General features: G+C 35.8%; 2 protein-coding genes across 12 annotated transcripts in view; one reads left to right on the top strand and one right to left on the bottom strand.

Annotated features, from left to right (window-relative positions):
- The window catches only part of ANGPTL1 (angiopoietin like 1), a 29,276-nt gene extending 16,627 nt beyond the window's left edge, over nucleotides 1-12,649 (top strand). For 4 of the 5 annotated variants that reach the window (XM_073356504.1, XM_073356502.1, XM_073356503.1 and 1 more), the window contains 3 exons: nucleotides 9,177-9,370; nucleotides 10,797-11,067; nucleotides 12,120-12,649. In XM_073356504.1, coding sequence (XP_073212605.1) covers nucleotides 9,177-9,370; nucleotides 10,797-11,067; nucleotides 12,120-12,307 — 653 coding nt within the window. In that variant the 3' untranslated portion in view covers nucleotides 12,308-12,649. Of the gene's footprint in view, nucleotides 1-9,176; nucleotides 9,371-10,796; nucleotides 11,068-11,817; nucleotides 11,950-12,119 lie in introns of those variants that run through there. The other variant, XM_073356506.1, reaches the window with a different exon arrangement.
- The window catches only part of RALGPS2 (Ral GEF with PH domain and SH3 binding motif 2), a 279,019-nt gene that overhangs the window by 99,840 nt on the left and 159,523 nt on the right, over nucleotides 1-19,656 (bottom strand). The gene's annotated exons all lie outside the window — the stretch shown is intronic.

The following is a 19,656-nucleotide window of genomic DNA, read 5'->3' as shown; positions in this document are numbered from 1 at the left end:
ATGAATTCTTAACACTCGGCAGATTTTGACTTTATGATAACAGGACAATCTGATGTCACAATGATCCTCTAAACAACTTTTTATTCTTTAGGCTGAGAATCTCAAAGGAGCCTAGGATAGTAAGACAACCAACTCCCACAAAAATTGAAGTTAGGTGCCTAATTCATTTAGGCTCTTTTAAAAATCCCAACTATAGATATTTAAAATGAAAAACAACATTTTTTCCAGCATGGGAAAGATAATATTGCATTTGTTTTCTTTATGAAAATATCATGAACGCACATTGAGGAGATTCACCAAATGTTTTCAGTTCACTGTCCTACTTCATCCAATTATATAGATTCACAAAGTATTAAAAACAAAACCAGTGACAATGAAAGAAAAATGCATTTCATCTGGAGGTTACTGGAACTCCATCATGATTCCTAAAGGTCTTATTAATAGGGTAGATTTGATTTAAATCAAATTAAATCATGATTTAAATCACTAGTCAGGAAGATTCGATTTAATCATGGTTTTCTACATAAAAGTGCCTTCTTGTCGGTTGTTATAACCTTAATACATATTCTTCACAAATCAAGAGATAGATGTAGGTTTCATTTTTAGAAGGTACACACTCTACATTTTTAAACAGTGATTTATTCTGAAAACTTTTCAGATTAGTTTTACAGCTATATAAGAAAATGAATGACTGTTTGGTTATTTCATTTACCAAAGGTAATTGAAGCAGATATTTATGAAGTCATTGGGAGGTGAACGATCTCCAATTCAACAGGTTAATCATTAATATTTGGAGGATTTTCTTCCCATGCTGTATTAGGAGGAGAACATCACCAGACAGACAGTTAAATTGTTTTATTTAACTAAAACAACAACTTTAAGTATTCTGGATTTTCTTCTTCAACAGCAAACAGATAATATTTTAACAAAACAAGCACATGTCCCTTGCTTCTCACATTTATCTCCAGACTTCTTCTCCTTGTCCAGATCTATTCTGCTCCCAATAATCTTCTATTCATTGAACTTTTTTAAACTTTGCTCTTTTAGAGATAGGTAAGGGATTGACTCTGTGTACTCAAATTTGCAGAGGGACAATAGGGTTGAGGTCTTAGTTCTCACCTCTATATATTATTTATTTTAAAAGATTTTTGCTGTTAACAAGCAAGTTACCTCTGGAGAGACAAATCCACAGTTTGAGAACTGCAAAACTAAGTGCCCCGATGGTATCTTCTAGACTGAGCACTGAGTCCCATTGGGTATATAGAAAGATTAACCTAAATAATCTATACAGAAGCCTGTGGAAACCCATAAGATTGGGTTCCTAATCCATGAACGATTGGAACTCATTTACAAAACTTTTCTTAAACATTACATGAACATATTGTCTCATACTATAGAATTAGAATTTATAACCCCTATTCTATGATGAGATACCTTTGAGCTATAATGTATCTATCTTTAGATAGGCTTGGTCCTTAAAAATCCAATTTAAATAAAAAAATCATTGATTTTTATCCATCCTGGTTATTAAAAAAAAATCCATAGAATTATTTCCAACTGCATCACAAACTGTCATAATTTATTCTGCTCAATCCTGAAAGTTTGGATTAACTTTTTTTTTAATCCATGCTTTCCAAGTAACCGTCTTTTTTCTTGCCTTTTATGAGCTTATATAGCAAAAATGCTCTGAACTGGGTTTTAGACTCAGCTGGATATTCAACTGTGTTCCTGAGGGTGAAAACACACATTTATTGTGGCTATTCAACATACACTACAACCAACCTGCTGTTGATAAAAAGAGGGACTATATAGCTTGGGATTTGGGGAAAAGTTAGCCCACACAGTACAAATGAAATGCCAGATGTCATGAGAATTTAGATCACCTGTAAGTGACAGAAAGGAAACAGAGCTAATATAAAAAAAGCTATGTTAATGGCTAGTCAGACAGCAACAGCAGAAGTCTCTTAAAAAAACCAAAACCAACTTTTAAACAAAACTACATGGGGATTTATTGTTTCCCCAGATACTCATTCTCTCAGTTTTATAATTATAAACAGATAGGTGTGTACATATGAGGAAAAGCAACAGCACAAACAAATGTTTTCTGTAAAACGTTTATCAAAAAGTCTCCTCTTTCCTCTACACATTTCTGGAAACTAAGTTAAAGAAATCTTAGTCAATTTATTCTAACATTAATGGACTCATTTGCTGTGTGTTTTCTTTAAATACTGAGGTCTGTGAATTTTAAGAATGTGCATCCTGTACAGAGGTGGGAGAAAAAGGATTAAGTAGTTCCAAAGCTGGTAAAATGAAGATAATTAAAAGTTAAAATAAAAACCAGTATACAATAAATTACAAAGCTATTCCTAGTTCTCTCTCTGTTTCCTGTAATTAAGGTACCAACGTGTGATAAAGCAGTGCAGAAGAGAAAAGGGCTGTAAAATAATAGGAAAAGTGAAAAACAACAAGAGGGGGATGTTAGTGTAGAAGATTATGCAGAAAATTTACAAATGGAGACTGCCAAATAAGACTAACAAAACCCAATAAGGTTGTCCTCATCAGATAAATGTTGTTAAAAAGAAGAAAAGATTGTATAATGAAAGGTAAAACTGTCTTCTGGATATGTTATAGCATATTTTTCTCTCATTATATTTGAATCAACTGTTCTTCTCAAGTACTAATGAGTCACAGTCAAGCTACAATTGCAGGAAATAGTTTACATAAAACAGGTATTAGTATCTTTAATTGTGGGTTGGAAGGAAAATACATAGCACACTTGGAAAACTACTTTTTACACCGAGGTAAAAATATTAGAGAAATCAACCCAACGGAAGACAAGTTCCTAAAGGGGAAAAAAATGTTTTCTATACAAATGCAAGATGCATATGTAAACAGAAAATTATGAATTCAGATAAACTAATTAAATAAACCTCAGTTGTATACTCAATTCCTAACACAAAAATAAGAAGCAATTTAAGCTTCATTCAAGAATCCTTCGAAGTCAATGGGAGCAGGTCAGGCACTCAGGTGCCAATTAAGCAATATACTTAATGTTTAATTTTAAACTTCAGTGCAGCCACTTTCATTCTTAAGATGGGAACATGCTTAAGTAACTTTCTGAATCTGAGCCTCAGTGCACAAGCTGGACTGCACAGCAAGTAAGGAAATCATGCAACAGTTAATTTTAAGTATCTTACTAACGGTAGGAGGAAAGCTGCATGCAGGACAATTAATTTAAAATAAAAAAATACAGCTGTTCTGCATGGCAATTAAACTGAATATTTATATTTGCAACTACTTTATCAAAACAAATTATTAATACATTTGGTCCTAGTTCGTAACTTCGTCTGTGTACGAGGACCCTTATGCCTGTGCAAAACAAACTACTTATTTTAAGTACTTAAGTTCTCTTATTTCCTTATTTTAAGTACTTAGTTTAAAAAATATTTTCTCTGTAGAAATTAAAGTTATTGTTGGTTGAAAGTAATTAAAACCTACCACACGTGTGTGAACTATAATCTTCAACTGCTCATAACCAATCAAAACCAATTTTCAGTGGAATGTCAAAAGCATCTTTCCTCCTTAAGAACAGTCTCTCTGCCCAATTTCAACAGTCTATTCCCAAGTTTTGGAGTCAGTGCTGCTTTATTAAAAGTCTCAACACACACACAGATTCTAAGACCAGAAGGGACCATTGTGATCATCTAGCCTGACCTCCTGTACAGCACAGGCCATAGAATTCCCCCAAAATAATTCCTAGAGCATATCTTTTAGACAAACATCCACTCTTGATTTAAAAATTGTGAGCGATGGAGAATCCATTATGACCCTTGGTAAATTGTTCCAGTGATTAATTACTCTCGCTGTTAAAAATGTATGCCTTATTTCCAGTTGTTTACTTTTTTTAAAAGGGTATGAAATGTTTCCCCCTACTGTTCTGCTACTCAGAAATGGTTGAATCATTTTTGTTCAAACTCCACATACCCCCAAAACAAAAAACAACCAACTAACCAAAAAGCTCAGCTTCAGTTAGAGACCAGACTTGGAAAATAACAGCCGAAAAGGTGAAAAATTGAGAAAGTTATGAGCAAATGATAAATGTATTTAGTATGGAAATGTGTAGGCACTTTAACTATAGTTGTCACTATTCACACAAGCGATAATACCTCTTAAAATAATAAGAAGGAAAGTATAATTTTCATCTGTACTTCAGTGTTTCATATAAGATAAGTGAACATTAACGGCCTCACACACATCTTTGTTCTATAATCATGTTTCTTAGCTATTTAGTTTTTATTTCTTTCATTTTTCGATTCTCCTTTAATGTCTCCAAAATACTTATGAAAGACATCCAAGTACAAATTGCAGTTGCTCAGGAATAACAAAGTCTCTGGACAATCTACATTAGGTTATCTGCATTTTTTCTACTCAAATCAGGCATCAGTTTTGTTTTTTTTTAAGTTATAGTCCATCCTAAGAAAACAGTAATATCCCATCATCGTTTTCCTTTTTCACCATCTAACACATGTCAAAGTGTAATGCCCTAGAGATCAACCATCAGATTTGCTAAATCATTATATACTTAGGATGCAATTTTTGGTATTGTAATAGTAAAAATTCAGGACATGATCTCAAAAAGTGAAAATTACCAGCAGCACCCAAGCAAACAAAGACGACATGGGCCCTATGCTCCTCTCAAGATCTTAAATGCATGTTGTTAAGTGCTAAAAGATTAGGTGTAGTTTTGTGAAATATTTCTGCTCTCCTTTGTTCTCACGTATTTAACAAAATTCCAAAGTTATGGTCTCTGTTCATGTTAATATTTCATTCTTAAAAACCAAAAGCTGTTAAAGAAATTATGTCTTTGGCTTTCAAGAGGAAATAGTAAACCTTTCTTTCTGGCTATGACATCAATGATAATAAGAATAGGTAATTAGAACTTAGTTAATTTTGTTGATGTGGAAACCAGAAAAGAATTCCACTCTAATTTCTGTATTCGGGTCTTCAATAATAATGACAGTAAGTAGTATTAAAACTTGGTTTTTCAGTAAACAGCTATGACTATGAGACACAAGGGGCCATACCATGTTCTCACTCACACCAGCATCTAACTTCGTAACTGGACAGAATTTGATGGAGAGAGAAAAATCTGTCGAAGAAGGAAGATATAATTTATGTTCAGGCACTACTGTTATCACAACTAGACTTCAAGGATGACCATACAGATGAAGTCCTAATAGGGACACTGTACATTTGATATGTTATTCCTTTCATTAGCATAAAAACAACACCCCTTTACTTCAACACAGTGCAAACTATTTTATCAAGTCACAAATCTCAGTATTTCCAGTAAAAAGAAAAGGGGTACTTGTGGCACCTTATTTTCAGTGAACAACTACAAAAAAAGGATCATAGTTCCTATGCCATCATATATCAAAGGATTTATTTGTCCCAAGAAAGTGATGTAAGATAGTTAATCAAAGCTAAAGGATTTGTTGGATTTATTCACTCCTTCATTCTAGAACATAACTTTGAAACCTCTTCTACCACTTCAACATTTTACATCAGCAGTGTCTACAATTCTAAGGATCAAAATTTAGACAAATTGCATCCTGTGAGACTAACGCCAACTGAATTTTAGCAATGGTCAAAAGCTACTATGTAAACAGACTATTGTGACCTTGCATTGCTTAGCAGCAAGTCAAATAGCTCTACCGTTTGCTTTGGTCTCTAATGGTCCTGGAAATAAGAGTCCTAGATTCCTTTCCTCTGCACAGAACGTAGTATTTCAGCAACTGTTCTCAATATTTCAATCTACATTATAAAGCTTTGCTATTTTTCATGTTTTCACATCTTTTATAAATCAATAAGTTGTTTTAGAACATTTATTATGGAGCCACACTGGGTTTTTTTTTTTTTTTTTAGAGTAACTGCCGTGTCAGTCTGTATTCGCAAAAAGAAAAGGAGTACTTGTGGCACCTCAGAGACTAAACAATTTATTTGAGCATAAGCTTTCGTGAGCTACAGAAGTGAGCTGTAGTTCACGAAAGCTTATGCTCAAATAAATTGGTTAGTCTCTGAGGTGCCACAAGTACTGTTTTTTTAACACAGCATCAAATTGTGCTAGGCCGTTTACAGAAAGCTCCCCATGCCCCAGGGAACTTTTACTCCAACTGGACACTTTCAGACAAAATACAAAAGAATGGAGAAAATTAGAACAGGCAAGGGAAGGTAATACAGAGCAAACAAAATGATGCAAAGGTGGCAGATATGGTCAAAGCAACAAGCAAGGGAAATGATTTTGGCAGCAGCATTTTGAATACACTGGATGGGATGAAGTGGGTGTTGAGAAGGTAAGCAAAGAAAGCTACAGTACTCAAAATGGGAGATTATCAAGGCATGGCCAAAGGCTGGAAGTAATGACTTAAAGGTAGGGACAGCTTTGGATATGTTGGGAAGGAAGTAGCAATAATTTTGTTTCTATTACAGTTTCTGTTATTAACCCTATTTTTCACCCATCCAGCTTTCCAAAACTCATTTTTAAATTTCTCATGAGTAATAAAACTGGAAAGGGAGAATTTGAGGAAGTTTCAAGAAAATCCTAAACAAGCCATCTTTCAGATATTGGAATTAACACTTCTCTGATACGTAAGCACCATTTTTTGTTCAAAAACCAATCCAGTCTTTACACTTCAAAATCTAGTTTAGTTACCTAGGTCGCTGAGAATTCTGATAGACCCAGTTTTATAAACATGGGTCTTCAAATTTTAAAGTATATATTCCTTAACTTTAAAGTGTCATTAGCTAGACAGATTGTTGCCATGTGCCTTGCAAACTTCTTAATGTTGCCAGTATACTGGCAGTGTTTCTGACTAGTAAAAATATGGATTATCAGCAGCTAGAAGTGCTGCTGATATACCAATGGGGCTGTTTAATGGCACAAGTCCTTTACTGTGCTACGACCAGGTGACTATATGCACCACTAGCTTGGACAAAAGGTCTAGTCAGTTGCAAACATTGATAGTACACCAACACAATTTATAAAAATCATGAATCAATTCCCGCAGCACTTCTTGTAGTTGTTAGTGCCATCAACATTTGCCAAAGGGTTCAGTCAGGATTGCCACCTATGTTCCAGTGGTGTTTCTAAGCACTCTGAGCTGTTACCAGGTTATTATTCTTTTCAACTCCTCTAAACCCTTAAGTCATGATTTAAGATAGTAACAAGTATAACTGGATAAGCTTTTAATAACCAGGACTCCTAAAATGCATGACTGGAGAATTACAGGCCCCAATGACTTGCTAATAAAGAATGAAATCTCTGAGAGACCTGTAATAAATAAGTCATGGTTCCATTTGCCCAGAACTTCAAGCTGCATGGTGATTCAAGCTCGATATCAACTTTTAACAGCTATGGACTAGTTCTATAGATATCCTAGTTGATTATAGGTTTCCACAGCTAATATCAGACTACTACTCACAAGTCTTTAAAGAAACTGATAAAGAACCTCCATTAAGATGAAGTTAAGGGTGAAAATGGTTTTCACTAAGCAAGAACATTAAAGGGATACCACAACAAACTTCAGTGTGTTTCCTTCCAGACTGCCCTCATATATGGAATATTCGCCCTGAATTTAGCAGGTGCATTACCAAAGGTCAGAAATTGCACATCCATCTTTTTGTTCCAAAATAGAGCAGAGATCAAATTAAGATTGTTGTATCTAGTCCATCATCTTAGTAATTGAAGAGCACTGGAAAAAAAAATCCCACCTCTTAAAGTATTTTTTTTAAAAGATAATCACTATATTACTATTTGCTTAAATTGTTAATTGGGCAGGCTAGGTTTATTGTTTCAAATCAGTATCAGAATAGTAACCCAATAATGGTTACTCTAGATGTAGCATGAGCTTATATGGAGACAACTGATCAATTTATTAATATGTTTATATTATACTATAAACACAACAAAATAGTAATCAAACACTTTAAACAGAATGTTAACTTTTATTTGGACTTATTAAGTATACTGATTTTTCAAATCAGTTGCATTTAAGGGATTCATCATGAGCTAGCCATTATCAGAACATATCCAGTTCTTCATTATGAAAAAAGCTGACTAGAAGATGGTCTAAAACCAGTCCAAAAATCAATATAAATAGTGATGTTGTAAAACAGCATTAATTTTTTTTTGTGGGGGAAGGGATTAGTGGAGGTAGAAATTATAGCTGGATTTGTAATCTTTTAAGAGGGACACACCAACATAAGAAGGCTTTCCAAAATGTAAGCTGACAGTGTTTCCTACTGAACGCTCATACATCATCTTTCAGAAGTGGAGAGTATGTTTTGTAAATATAGTACTCAGAGCCTAAAAGAGAACTTTGAAGAGCTACAGTCAACAGCTGCATTTCTACGTAACTGTAGATTTGAAACTCAACAAATGAACACTATTATCTGCTCAAAAATATCTGGTCCACTGCTTGCATGCTATCCTGGCTAACAGCCATGCACACATATTATAACTGTCAAGAAATGGAAGTATAAAAATCATTGGATTTATAAAGGTTCCTGTCAGAGGGTTTGCAGAATTTGATAAAAGTTTTCTAATTAAATGCTAGTTCTGCTGCATTCTAGTTTACCTTTTACTTTATGACCACTTCAAATGTATACATTATAGGGAAGAAGTAAGCCAGTATCTGACGTTTGGTAAGGCTATACAAGCTAAAGTAGTTATGAAATGCAAGTTGCATTATTTGCTTATCTAATATCAGGGTGTAATTTGTGATACACAATAAAGAAAAAAGTTACCAAAACAACAGGTGTAGAGAGTCAAAAAATGCACTACCTGTTTAGCAAAATAGTTATCTATTTGTAAGGTTGGTGGGGGAAAATAGGCAAAATGTATAAAATTAACCAAATAAACTGGAAAGGATGTTTTGCAATGTTTACAATGGAAGTTTTAAATTTGCAGTTAAAATTAGAAAGTACGTACTTTCTAGCAGGAAACAGCAAGAATAAAATGGGATCTCAGATATTTACCACCTCTAAGTTAAAGTCTTACATTGCAATACAAAGTCTTCTTGTACATACACTATTAACTACATGTTATATGTAACTTGTGTCCCGCATGCACATTTTTAAAAAATAAGCTTAAGCTTAAGGCAGTTCTTTTCAAACAGGTCCTTTCAAAGACTGTCAACAAGCCAAAGAAGCTGGGCATTCCAACAGTGGGATTTATATGATCAAACCAGAAAACAGCAATGAACCAGTACAGTTATGGTGTGAGAACAGCCTGGACCCTGGAGGCTGGGCAGTTATTCAGAAAAGGACAGATGGATCTGTCAATTTCTTCAGGAATTGGGACAGTTATAAGGTAAGTTTTAGAATTCAGAAAAGTAACAGCTTCATTTTGGTGGGGACAGTAACCACTAGAATCTGCTATCAGTATTCACAAGATGCTATTTTTCAATGCATTTCTTCTCCACTGCAGTTAATTTTGCTACAAGATTAACACTTGAAAAAGAATCAGAAGTAAAATAGTTACCTAAGAACTAAGAATGAGCAAAAACTGAAGAGGTGAAAAAAACAAGAAAAGTAAAAGCTAAGAAGGAGTTAAGCCACAAAGACTAATGTACAGACTTGCCTGTGAACTGGCATTATCATATATGGCTGGTTATATGTTATACATTTTACCTTTTAAATGTGCAAAGGAAGTGAATTAAGGCTACTATAAGAAGTTTAACTTTTGAATTTCTTGGAATCTGACTGTTAAAGCTGTATCCTTGATGACAAAATAAACTTTTACTTTATCCCCTCTTTTATAAAAGGAAAAAGGAGATTAAAATAATAAAGCACAAAACCAGACTTTTTACACACAATCTAAATAAAATATTTACCTTCAATAGCCTCAAAGAGTGTAACTCTGAATATTTCAGTATCAAGTGAAAGTTTTGTATTGGGTGTACACAATTGGTTTTTCAATTGCTTAACTTTTTTGGGAAAACTGGCCCACAAACTAGCTCTCACTTAGAGTGTTTTATGGAGAAAAAGAATTTGTAATCCTACTAAACACCACATAATTAAAAGAAAAACAATGAGTATTTTATTTACAACTCCAAACACTTTAGACATTGATAGTAAAATGGATATTTTCTTAGGGAAAGGAAACAATGCCTTGCAAATATTAGCAAAAAGGTATCATACCAGCAGTCTGTGATTCAAGACCAATAGCCTTACTGAATTTACTAGAACTGAAATCTAGAGTACACAGATGGATTGGTATTTCATTATATATGTAATCAGTCTACCTTGTAAAAGATACAAAAAAGTTATGCATCTTGAGAATTGGCTTACTCATCTATAATTATCTTTTGTGCCTCAAAGTACTTCATGCAATGGGTTAGTCATATGGTCTTAATGGACAACATTTGTTGTGCCACAGAAAATATTGTTCCAGTATTCAAAAAGCACATTGTGGAAATCAAAGGTGCAAAGGATCAGATTCTGACATCTTCACTCATGCTGAGTAATACATTACACTGCCAGTAGTCCCACTGATATCAGTGAGACAACTCATGGAGTGTAGTACTACTTAGATTGAATAAAGGTGACAGAAATTGGCCCAAAGGAACTAATTGAAAGGGTGGCGCAGAAGTTTAAAAGCTTAACAGTTTTTAGTTTAGATACACATATTCTACTGGGATATACTGCTACTACTACTACTACTGATAAATGTCTTCATTCAATAGATTCAGAAAAACTAGTAGATTTAACCTCATATTCTGGTTTTCTTTGTACAGAAAGGATTTGGAAATGTTGATGGAGAGTACTGGCTGGGACTAGAAAATATTTACATGCTTACCAATCAGGACAATTATAGGCTATTGATTGAACTAGAAGACTGGAGTAATAAGAAAGTCTATGCAGAATACAGCAGTTTTCGCCTGGAGCCTGAAAGTGAATTCTATAGGCTGCGTCTGGGAACTTACCAGGGAAATGCAGGGGACTCCATGATATGGCACAATGGAAAACAATTTACAACACTGGACAGAGATAGAGATACATACACAGGTAAGGGAATTTTAATGATGTTATACATATGAAAAAGCTGTTCAATGCAACAGATTCCATTGGTAGTGCCACCTTTTGCATATATAACTGTTTCGAGAAATAATACAGAAGACAGAAACTCAGATCAAACACTTCATGCTCCAGAATAATTTAAAGATTCTTATCAAGATGGATTAACTGAGTCATTGTCTATAAGAAAAATTTATCTGCAGAGATTTGTACATGTGCTTAGCTTGAATTACTTAGTAGTCCCACTGATGGGACCATATACAGGTGAATAAAATTAAGTAGATGAATAAGTCTTCGTAGGATCAGGGCCTTGGATGTTACTTGTATCTATAGTAAGTACAACATTTTCTGACAAAATATTATTCTTTTTGATGATGCCCCTTTAATGATAAAAAGCTCTAATATAAAATTGTTGGTTGCTTAAAAACTGAAAATGACCCACAGAAAAACATACCGTGTTATGGCACCAATCATTGTCCAGTTTTGGCCCTCAACGTAGGTAGGATCTTAAAAATAATGATAACTTAAAACAATTGCTGTTATCATTGTTACTTTTAAAACTTCGGAGAAGACTGACCACCATCTCCCTTCATAAGGTAAACTTCACCACAAATCACTGAAATTGAAACTTAAGGCACAAGTCATGTTGCTCCCGCAAAAGTACTTCAGAATAGTTTACAGCAGATATTCTTAACGATTGCTTACATAGGAAAGTAATAAAGTATTTAATATGTTTTTTAGTTTCTTTCATTATAATTAAGCAGCTGAAATCAAAGAGCAGAGCCAGCACCATGTGACCAGCCAGCTCTCCTCAGATTACCAGCAATCTTCTGTGAACTGCAGTTTGTAGTTGCAACGGAGTTTAGAGAACTGTAAGTGGAAGGAGAAGTGATTCATCTCATCACAAATGGGAGGCAAAGTGGCTTGCAAGACAAGCACTATGTTAATATGTAGGACATAGATTCAAAAAGTTTGAGAATCCATGGTCTATTATTTCCCCTCTGAAGTGCTGAGGTTTCACTTATTTTATTCTCTCCCAACAGGAAATTGTGCCCATTTTCACAAAGGAGGCTGGTGGTACAATGCTTGCGCACATTCTAACCTTAATGGAGTGTGGTACAGAGGAGGCCATTACAGAAGCAAATATCAGGATGGGATTTTTTGGGCTGAGTACAGAGGAGGTTCATATTCCCTGAAAGCAGTTCAGATGATGATCAGACCCATTGACTGAAAAAACCCCTCCCCCATACCTCACCATCTCAAGTGATCAAATATAAAACTTTTCAGTGCTTGAGCTCCAGGAAAAAAAAAAAGTTACATTTAAACTCTTATTTTGCACAATTTAGTTCTCCAAAGTGCTACAAGTGTTTTGGGTTTGTTTGTTTTTTTAAACTTTCTCACTGTGATACAATATGTATTAAATATACAGCTTCTAATAATTCACAAAACACACAAGATGGTTAAACATTTGCAATAAATATTGATCTTCATTAAAGCCCTATACATTTTACATTAATTGCAGCCATTAAAATGATTAAAATAGTTCTTAGATTACAGTACAAGTTTCTCCAGATCAGTTCAACCTTTAAATGTAAAAATGTGAAACTATTTGTCTTATTTTAATGTGAAAATGAATTCATTTTCAGTTATTTAATAGTTTTTTAAAAACTGATTATAAGATTACTTTCAATGTATATCTGATCTTACATTGTTTTAACATTTACATACACAATGAGTTTGCACCCTAAAATGGTAGACAGAAAATTGGAGAGAAACTCTAGTTTTGCCAGCAGAAATATATTTTGTTGCAAATAAACGATAAAGTTTTTTCCACATGAAGTTGTGAATTCAACATAAAATAGTTGCTAATAATGTAGCCTGTTTCTTACAGGACATGTGTATCCTGCTTCCCATCAAAGCGTTTAGGAGAAATGTTTTCTTAGCACAATAAAAACAAAATACAATTCTAACAACACAAACACTCTTATAAATGCATGAGTAAATTCCACAGTGCTCATATCTTTTCTATTTGTCTTTGTATTGAACACATGTGGCATGCAGGCCGTGCTATCTATGGTATGCATGCTACTGAATAGGAAAATCATTCTTGATCACTTGAAAACTCGAAGATAATCAGCAAAATAGGTAAAAACTTTAAAAAATGTTTTACTAGAATATATGAAATACACATTTTCTCAACCTTTTGCAAATTGTGACCCAACTGGCATTTTGAAATAATTGCAATCTAATCTCAGCTTCCAAGAAGGCATTAAAATTCAATTTTTTTTTCATTTTTATTAGTTCATGACTTGAACAGAATTCAGCATGTTATAACATGTTGACACTACATAGTAAATTCAGAAAATATGATGCAGTTAAAGAAATTAATGTTAATTACTATATTAATTTATTTCTAAACTTCGTATAAATGCAGCCTGGGGACATTTGTGCTTGCCTAGATGAGGAAAGATGTAGGTCAACTTCAAAAGCAAGGAAAGAGTGGTATTTCTAAGGCAAATTTGGGTTGACACTCTTGTGGCTCAGATATAAATGGATGGAAGGGACTTTTACTACTTCACTCATACTTTCCAGGTACTGATTAGGTACACAAGAAACCCAGCATAGAGTAAAGAGTTTCTTGGTTTCATAGACTCAAGTTGACTTTGTCAAGTATTAACAAAGAACAGTCCCACCTATAGCACTATTTACTAGTTTGCTCAACAAAATGATTCAAAATCCAATTCTTAAGTTAATCAGTCTCAAATGTTAATAGTCACAAAACTGCACGGACCTGAAGTTGTGAGCTGATGACTTTTTAAAATGGTAACATTTTACAATATAAAATATTCAGAATCATGTGAATATCTCAAATCTGTCATTTTGAACACTATAAGAACAGAGTTTGTTTAGTTGGAGAAATACCATTTAAAGATTAGAAAGCGTTTTCAGAGTAAACAAGCCTACACCACAACTTAGTAAGAGATCTGTGAAAATCCCATCTCCAAACCTATAAAAGATTATACTAGAGAGAAGTTCTGCCTCAGTACAGGCAGAGCAGCTTACTCTGTAATACCTAGTAAGGATGAGAGTTGTAGACTAAATTGCATCCTTGCATATCTGCTGTAAAGACACATTGTACCTCCACCTAACTGTCTAGCTGAATGTCCTAAGGGACGAAGTATATCCTGGGGCATTAAAAGGAACAGAAGTTCACATTCTCAACCACTTAGACAAAATCATTCTAGGATAGGTGCTATGTATAACACTATTGTGGCTGGCACGCCAATAGCTGGTTCTTTCAATTAAAGCTACATTCGGACTCAATCAATCAATACACTACAGGTCTGAAACACAATCTTTGTAGATCAGGGGTCAGCAACCTTTCAGAAGTGGTGTGCCGAGTCTTCATTTATTCACTTTAATTTAAGGTTTTGCCCGCCAGTAATACATTTTAATGTTTTTTAGAAGGTCTCTCTCTATAGGTCTATATATTATATAACTAAACTATTGTCATATGTAAAGTAAATAAGGTTTTCAAAAGGTTTAAGAAGCTTCATTTAAAATTAAATTAAAATGCTGGTCGTATGCTGCTGGCCTGCTCAGCCCGCTGCCAGCCTGGGGTTCCGTTCACCTAGGCTGGCAGCAGACTGAGTGGGGCCTGCGGCCGGGACCCAGCAGGCAGCAACATGCCATTAAAAATCGGCATGCGTGCCATAGGCTGCCGACCCCTGTTGTAGATTAATGTATGATTAGCCAGTGGTGGCTTTTGTAAATATTTTATTTTTATTCATTTCATGTTTAGTATCAATGCATAGGTAAATTGAAAAGTTACTGTCTATAATATAGCCAATTGCTTAACTACACTTGTCGTTTGATATTAAAAATGTTTGAGACACCAAACAGTGAAGCATAGCCAAGTTTATCAACTGAAGACAATGCAGTTCAACGCAGAAAGAAAAGAATTATTACTTCACAGAATCCTTCAGGGAAGCTTGTTTCTCACAGCATGAAATTCACCTTACACAGAAGAGGTGCTCACAATATACTCCCCCCTTCCAACCCTACCTAATATTTATATCATGGTTGTTTACTAAGTAAAAGCACTCTGTACATCACCTAAGACTAAGCACCAACTAGTTTTTTATCTTGTATTTCCTGGCACCATGACTTCTTTCTCAGTTTTGGATACTTCATTTCAAATCAGGTTCCTGTGAAAGTACCTTGCAACTTGTACTAGGACAGAGAACAAACGTATCTTATCTTTGACATGTTTCATATTTTCCAGTGCCAAAGCTGACTTCAGCTTTGCAGGTACTGTGGCTATATATCTTGACATTAGTGAATGGATGGCGACAGGATTGTGGGAAAGACATAATTCAGTTAATATAACTGCCCACGTGTTGGAAAAAACACAATATTAAGGCGGTGTGCACTATGCCTAACATATATGTATGGACTAACAAAGTGCATGTAAACCAAACCCAACTTGTTTAATGAAGTGCTTTAGACATCTTCGGTTCATGAGAATAAACCGAAAGGAAAAACAAAATATATGGCTACAAATATTGAAGGCTGGCATATCGTTTGCTTGAAAAATACAAAGTAACATCAGCTAACACATTTATGTAACATTTATTCAGTCGGAAACAATGGGATTTAATGACCATTCCTCTTTGAACAAACAGCATTCCCCTAAAACAAATGTTTCCTTTTAAAAAAAACCCACCTGTGTTAATAAAAGAGAGAGGGCGCCATGGTAATCACAAAATGAAGTTCTTCTCCATCTGTTACTAACTGCAATTTCATGGGAAATATCAGTAAGTCCAAACAAGAACTCAAAATTCTGCTCTCAGAAATAAGATTTTTTTTTCAAACTGTGGCTGCTGTCACAGTACTTTTGGAATGTGCATTTCCCCACGCCCTGTATCAAAATATTTCCTGTGAAATGACACTTCACCCTGAATGGTCCCTTAGAATATGTGCTAACTACTTATGCAAAACCATCTGTTTGAGCTTTTATATAGCTGTGACACTCTTAGTACCTTTCCCAAACCTGAAGTGCTCTGCATAGCTCCAAAGTTTGCCTCTCCCACCATCAGAAGTTGGTCCAATAAAAGATATTACCTCATCCACCTCATCTCTCCATTTCCCTTTTGTCATTCAAAACTAGGTTCAGTATGTCACTTTCTCTGTCAGGCTTTTACTGTCGGATTCCATTGGACTTTAAGCAGTCTTCAGCTTTCCTTTTTTACCACTACCCCACTGTCACCTCAGAGTTCATTTCAATATTTCATTAGGAAAACTTAGAGAATCTGCATTATCTAAATTACAGTTACATTTCTAATTAAGGCAGTTATTTTACAGCTGCACTAATCTAGACTTCATTCAATATAATCTGACTTTCTAAGAAAATTAAGTAAATTTTATTGTAATTGCCAAAAACAATGCAGCAGTTTCTGAGAAAAGAGGTGAGTGAAAATTACGTTTTGCCCATCTTTAAAGCTTCTAGTGACCTTTTCTTTGAGACGCTGTGGTGTCCCCATGCTTTGGAGCAGGGACTGCTTCCTTGAAAGCTGGATGGAGAGTCGACTTTTTGACATTCAAAAGTAGCCCCATGTCTGAAAAAAGGTGGTTGTATAGGCAATGTGGTTTAACAGATTATCATGAACAGCACCTTTCAATAGCCAATCGTCCAAATATGGATAAACAAAAATGCTCTGCTTTCTCAAATGAGCTGCTACCACAAAGAGGCACTTTGCAAATACTCTTGATGCCATGGACAAGCCAAATGGCGACATCTTGTATTGGAAATGGCATCCCGCCACCACAAAACAAAAGGTACTTCTGATGACTGCATCTGATGAAAACATGAAAATATGTGTCCTTTTAAATCAAGGTTTCAGAGGAACAGCCGTGTTAGTCTGTATTCGCAAAAAGAAAAGGAGGACTTGTGGCACCTTAGAGACTAACCAATTTATTTGAGCATGAGCTTTCGTGAGCTACAGCTCACTTCATCAGAACTGATGAAGTGAGCTGTAGCTCACGAAAGCTCATGCTCAAATAAATTGGTTAGTCTCTAAGGTGCCACAAGTCCTCCTTTTCTTTTAAATCAAGTGTCACAAACCAACCCATAGTTGAAAATGAAGGGTTTATGGAGGCCAGAATCAATATAAAGAACTGAAACGTTCAAATGTATTAAATCTAAAATCAGATGATGAACCCATCCACCCCCAATATCTTGAATAAAAAGCCTAACCCCTCAGATGTTGATGTGATAGCTCTTTGACAGCCCCTATCAGAAGCACTTCTCAAAGTAGAATAGTCTAATGAGAAGGTTTCCTGAAAACAGACAGGTAGGAGGAATTGAAAGGGGCAGTTTCTCAAACTGAATGGCATAGCACTTTTCTATATATTTCTAGGATCCGTAATAAGCCTCCATTTGTGGATACCATGGACTAGTCTGTCTCCAAACAAAGGAAGGGAAGGGTCCTTGCTGACTAGTTCTCGACTCTCAATCCTCACATCAAATCCGATACCTACTGTTCAATGAAAACGAGAGGGAGGAAGCAGCTGGTTTAGATTTAGGCCTCGATTTAAAAAGACTACTTCTTGTATTCGCTCTACAAATACCTACCTTGCTGGTGTTGTTGCTAATGTCTTTGACTTAATGAGAAGTAAGTTGAGGAAGATTGTGGCTAATATTGTTTCTGATAACGAAAACGAGGAGGAGATGTCCTCCTAGTAGAAGAAATCAAGCCCGAAGAGTGAGCTGTTGATCTTGTCTCCTTCAGGTTTTCTAGCAACTCATCCATCTTTTCAGTGAAAAGACCTCCCATTCAAAAGGGAAATCTTCAACCTTAATTCTAGTATCCAGAGCCAGAGAAGAGAAGTGCAGCCAAGCATGTGTCTCCTCAGAGTAACTAAAGAAGCAAATCCTCTGGTGGAAGAGTCCAAGACAAAACAAATCTCTGAGGGCATCCTTTGCCACATTTTAACCCTCCATTAGCATAGCATTTCACAATCTCCTTTTGTCATGTGTTAAATCCTGCACAAACAATGCCATCTTTTCCTACAAGTGGAACTGATAGCAGGCCATAACTGCTTGATAATTTGCTACCCTAATAACAAGAGAGGAAGAGGAAAACACCTATCTCTTTCCTTTCTCTATCAGCAGAAGTGGAACCATATCTCAACCTGCGACTGGCAGCAAGCACCACGAGCAAAATATGAACAAGGTGTATGTTAAAATATAAAAACCCCTTCAAAGGTATCTGATATTTATCAGCCTTATTGAAAATAGGCTGGCAAGAAGCAGGAGTGGACCAAACAGTCTTAGCAGAGTACAGCAGACCATCGAGAATCGGTAATGACATCCTACTCTAGGAGGTAGCCCCAAGAATGTCAAACACTGGATGGGTTTCCTCCAGTTACTGAAGGTATGTTCAACATGGATGCCATGCAATCCATCAGGTCATGGAATTGCAGAGCATCCCCAGAGAGGAAGAGGCAGAAGCCACTCTCACATGCTCATCTGATGACAAATCAGGATCATAATCTGTGTCAGTATGCTCTTGTTCAAAAAGAGGAGCCATTGCCTCATCTTCTTCATCACTGTCTGGGATGCAAATGGCACCAGTGGAACCAATACGAGGATTTCTCCACTGCTGAATCCTTTAAAGATGAAACATCACCTTTCCAGTTCATAAGGAGGACAACTGAAAAATTCCTGTGGTGGCACCCAATAAGATCATGGAGCCCAGGACTACTAGTCACCCCAAAAACTGGGAATTGGGAACATACCATAGGAGAAAGAGCAAAGAAAGCATGAACCAGGAGGAAACAAATCTCTCTATTCTATCCTCCTCTAAACACAGATCCGGCCTCAGATCCATGACAGAGCACACTGGAGAAGGAACAGACCCCAGGTGTGGAGAGAAATGAACAAGAGAAAAAAATTATTTCTGGAGACCTTGTAGGTGTCTTAAGAGGAGGAGGTGGTAAAAAAGGATCAAAAGAAAGACTCATAATCCCCTGTTTTCCTCTTAGATGAAGATGCTGTCAACCTCTGAACAGAAGAATCCCTGTCTCTTCCCCAAGACCTTCTAACTTTCAATTCAAGGAATGCTTGGAAGCCAGTAAAAATCTTTTGTGGATCTGAAGATGGACCCGGGACCTGAGGTTGAAGCCACAGATCTTGATAGTGCATGACGACCTAATGAAATATTCAAATTTAGTCTTTAGTCCTCAAATCAGAACCTGGAAAAGTAGAGACCCTATCAGAACTGGACAGATCCAATAAATTTCACTTGCGGTATCTGGCACTGCTAACAATGTCCGATTCCTTCCTTGCTTCTACTCTGAAATTGACACAGCTGGAGTCAACAATATGACTCTTGGTTCTGCAGCAGGCAGCCTGACTTTCCCCATCATTGGTGCCTTCAAAGTCCTGACCACTCGAGCAACAGGATCCCAAGCCAGACCGAATGAAGGTTCCAATTTCCTGGAATCTTTTAAGCTGCTTTGACTCGCTGGAGAAAGTCACAGGAGCAGAGAGACTGGCCTCCTTAGAACTTGGATCCA

Source organism: Lepidochelys kempii, chromosome 8 (genome assembly GCF_965140265.1).
Source record: "Lepidochelys kempii isolate rLepKem1 chromosome 8, rLepKem1.hap2, whole genome shotgun sequence".
In the NCBI taxonomy this organism is placed as follows: Eukaryota; Metazoa; Chordata; order Testudines; family Cheloniidae; genus Lepidochelys; species Lepidochelys kempii.
This window is presented reverse-complemented; position numbering and strand designations above follow the sequence as displayed.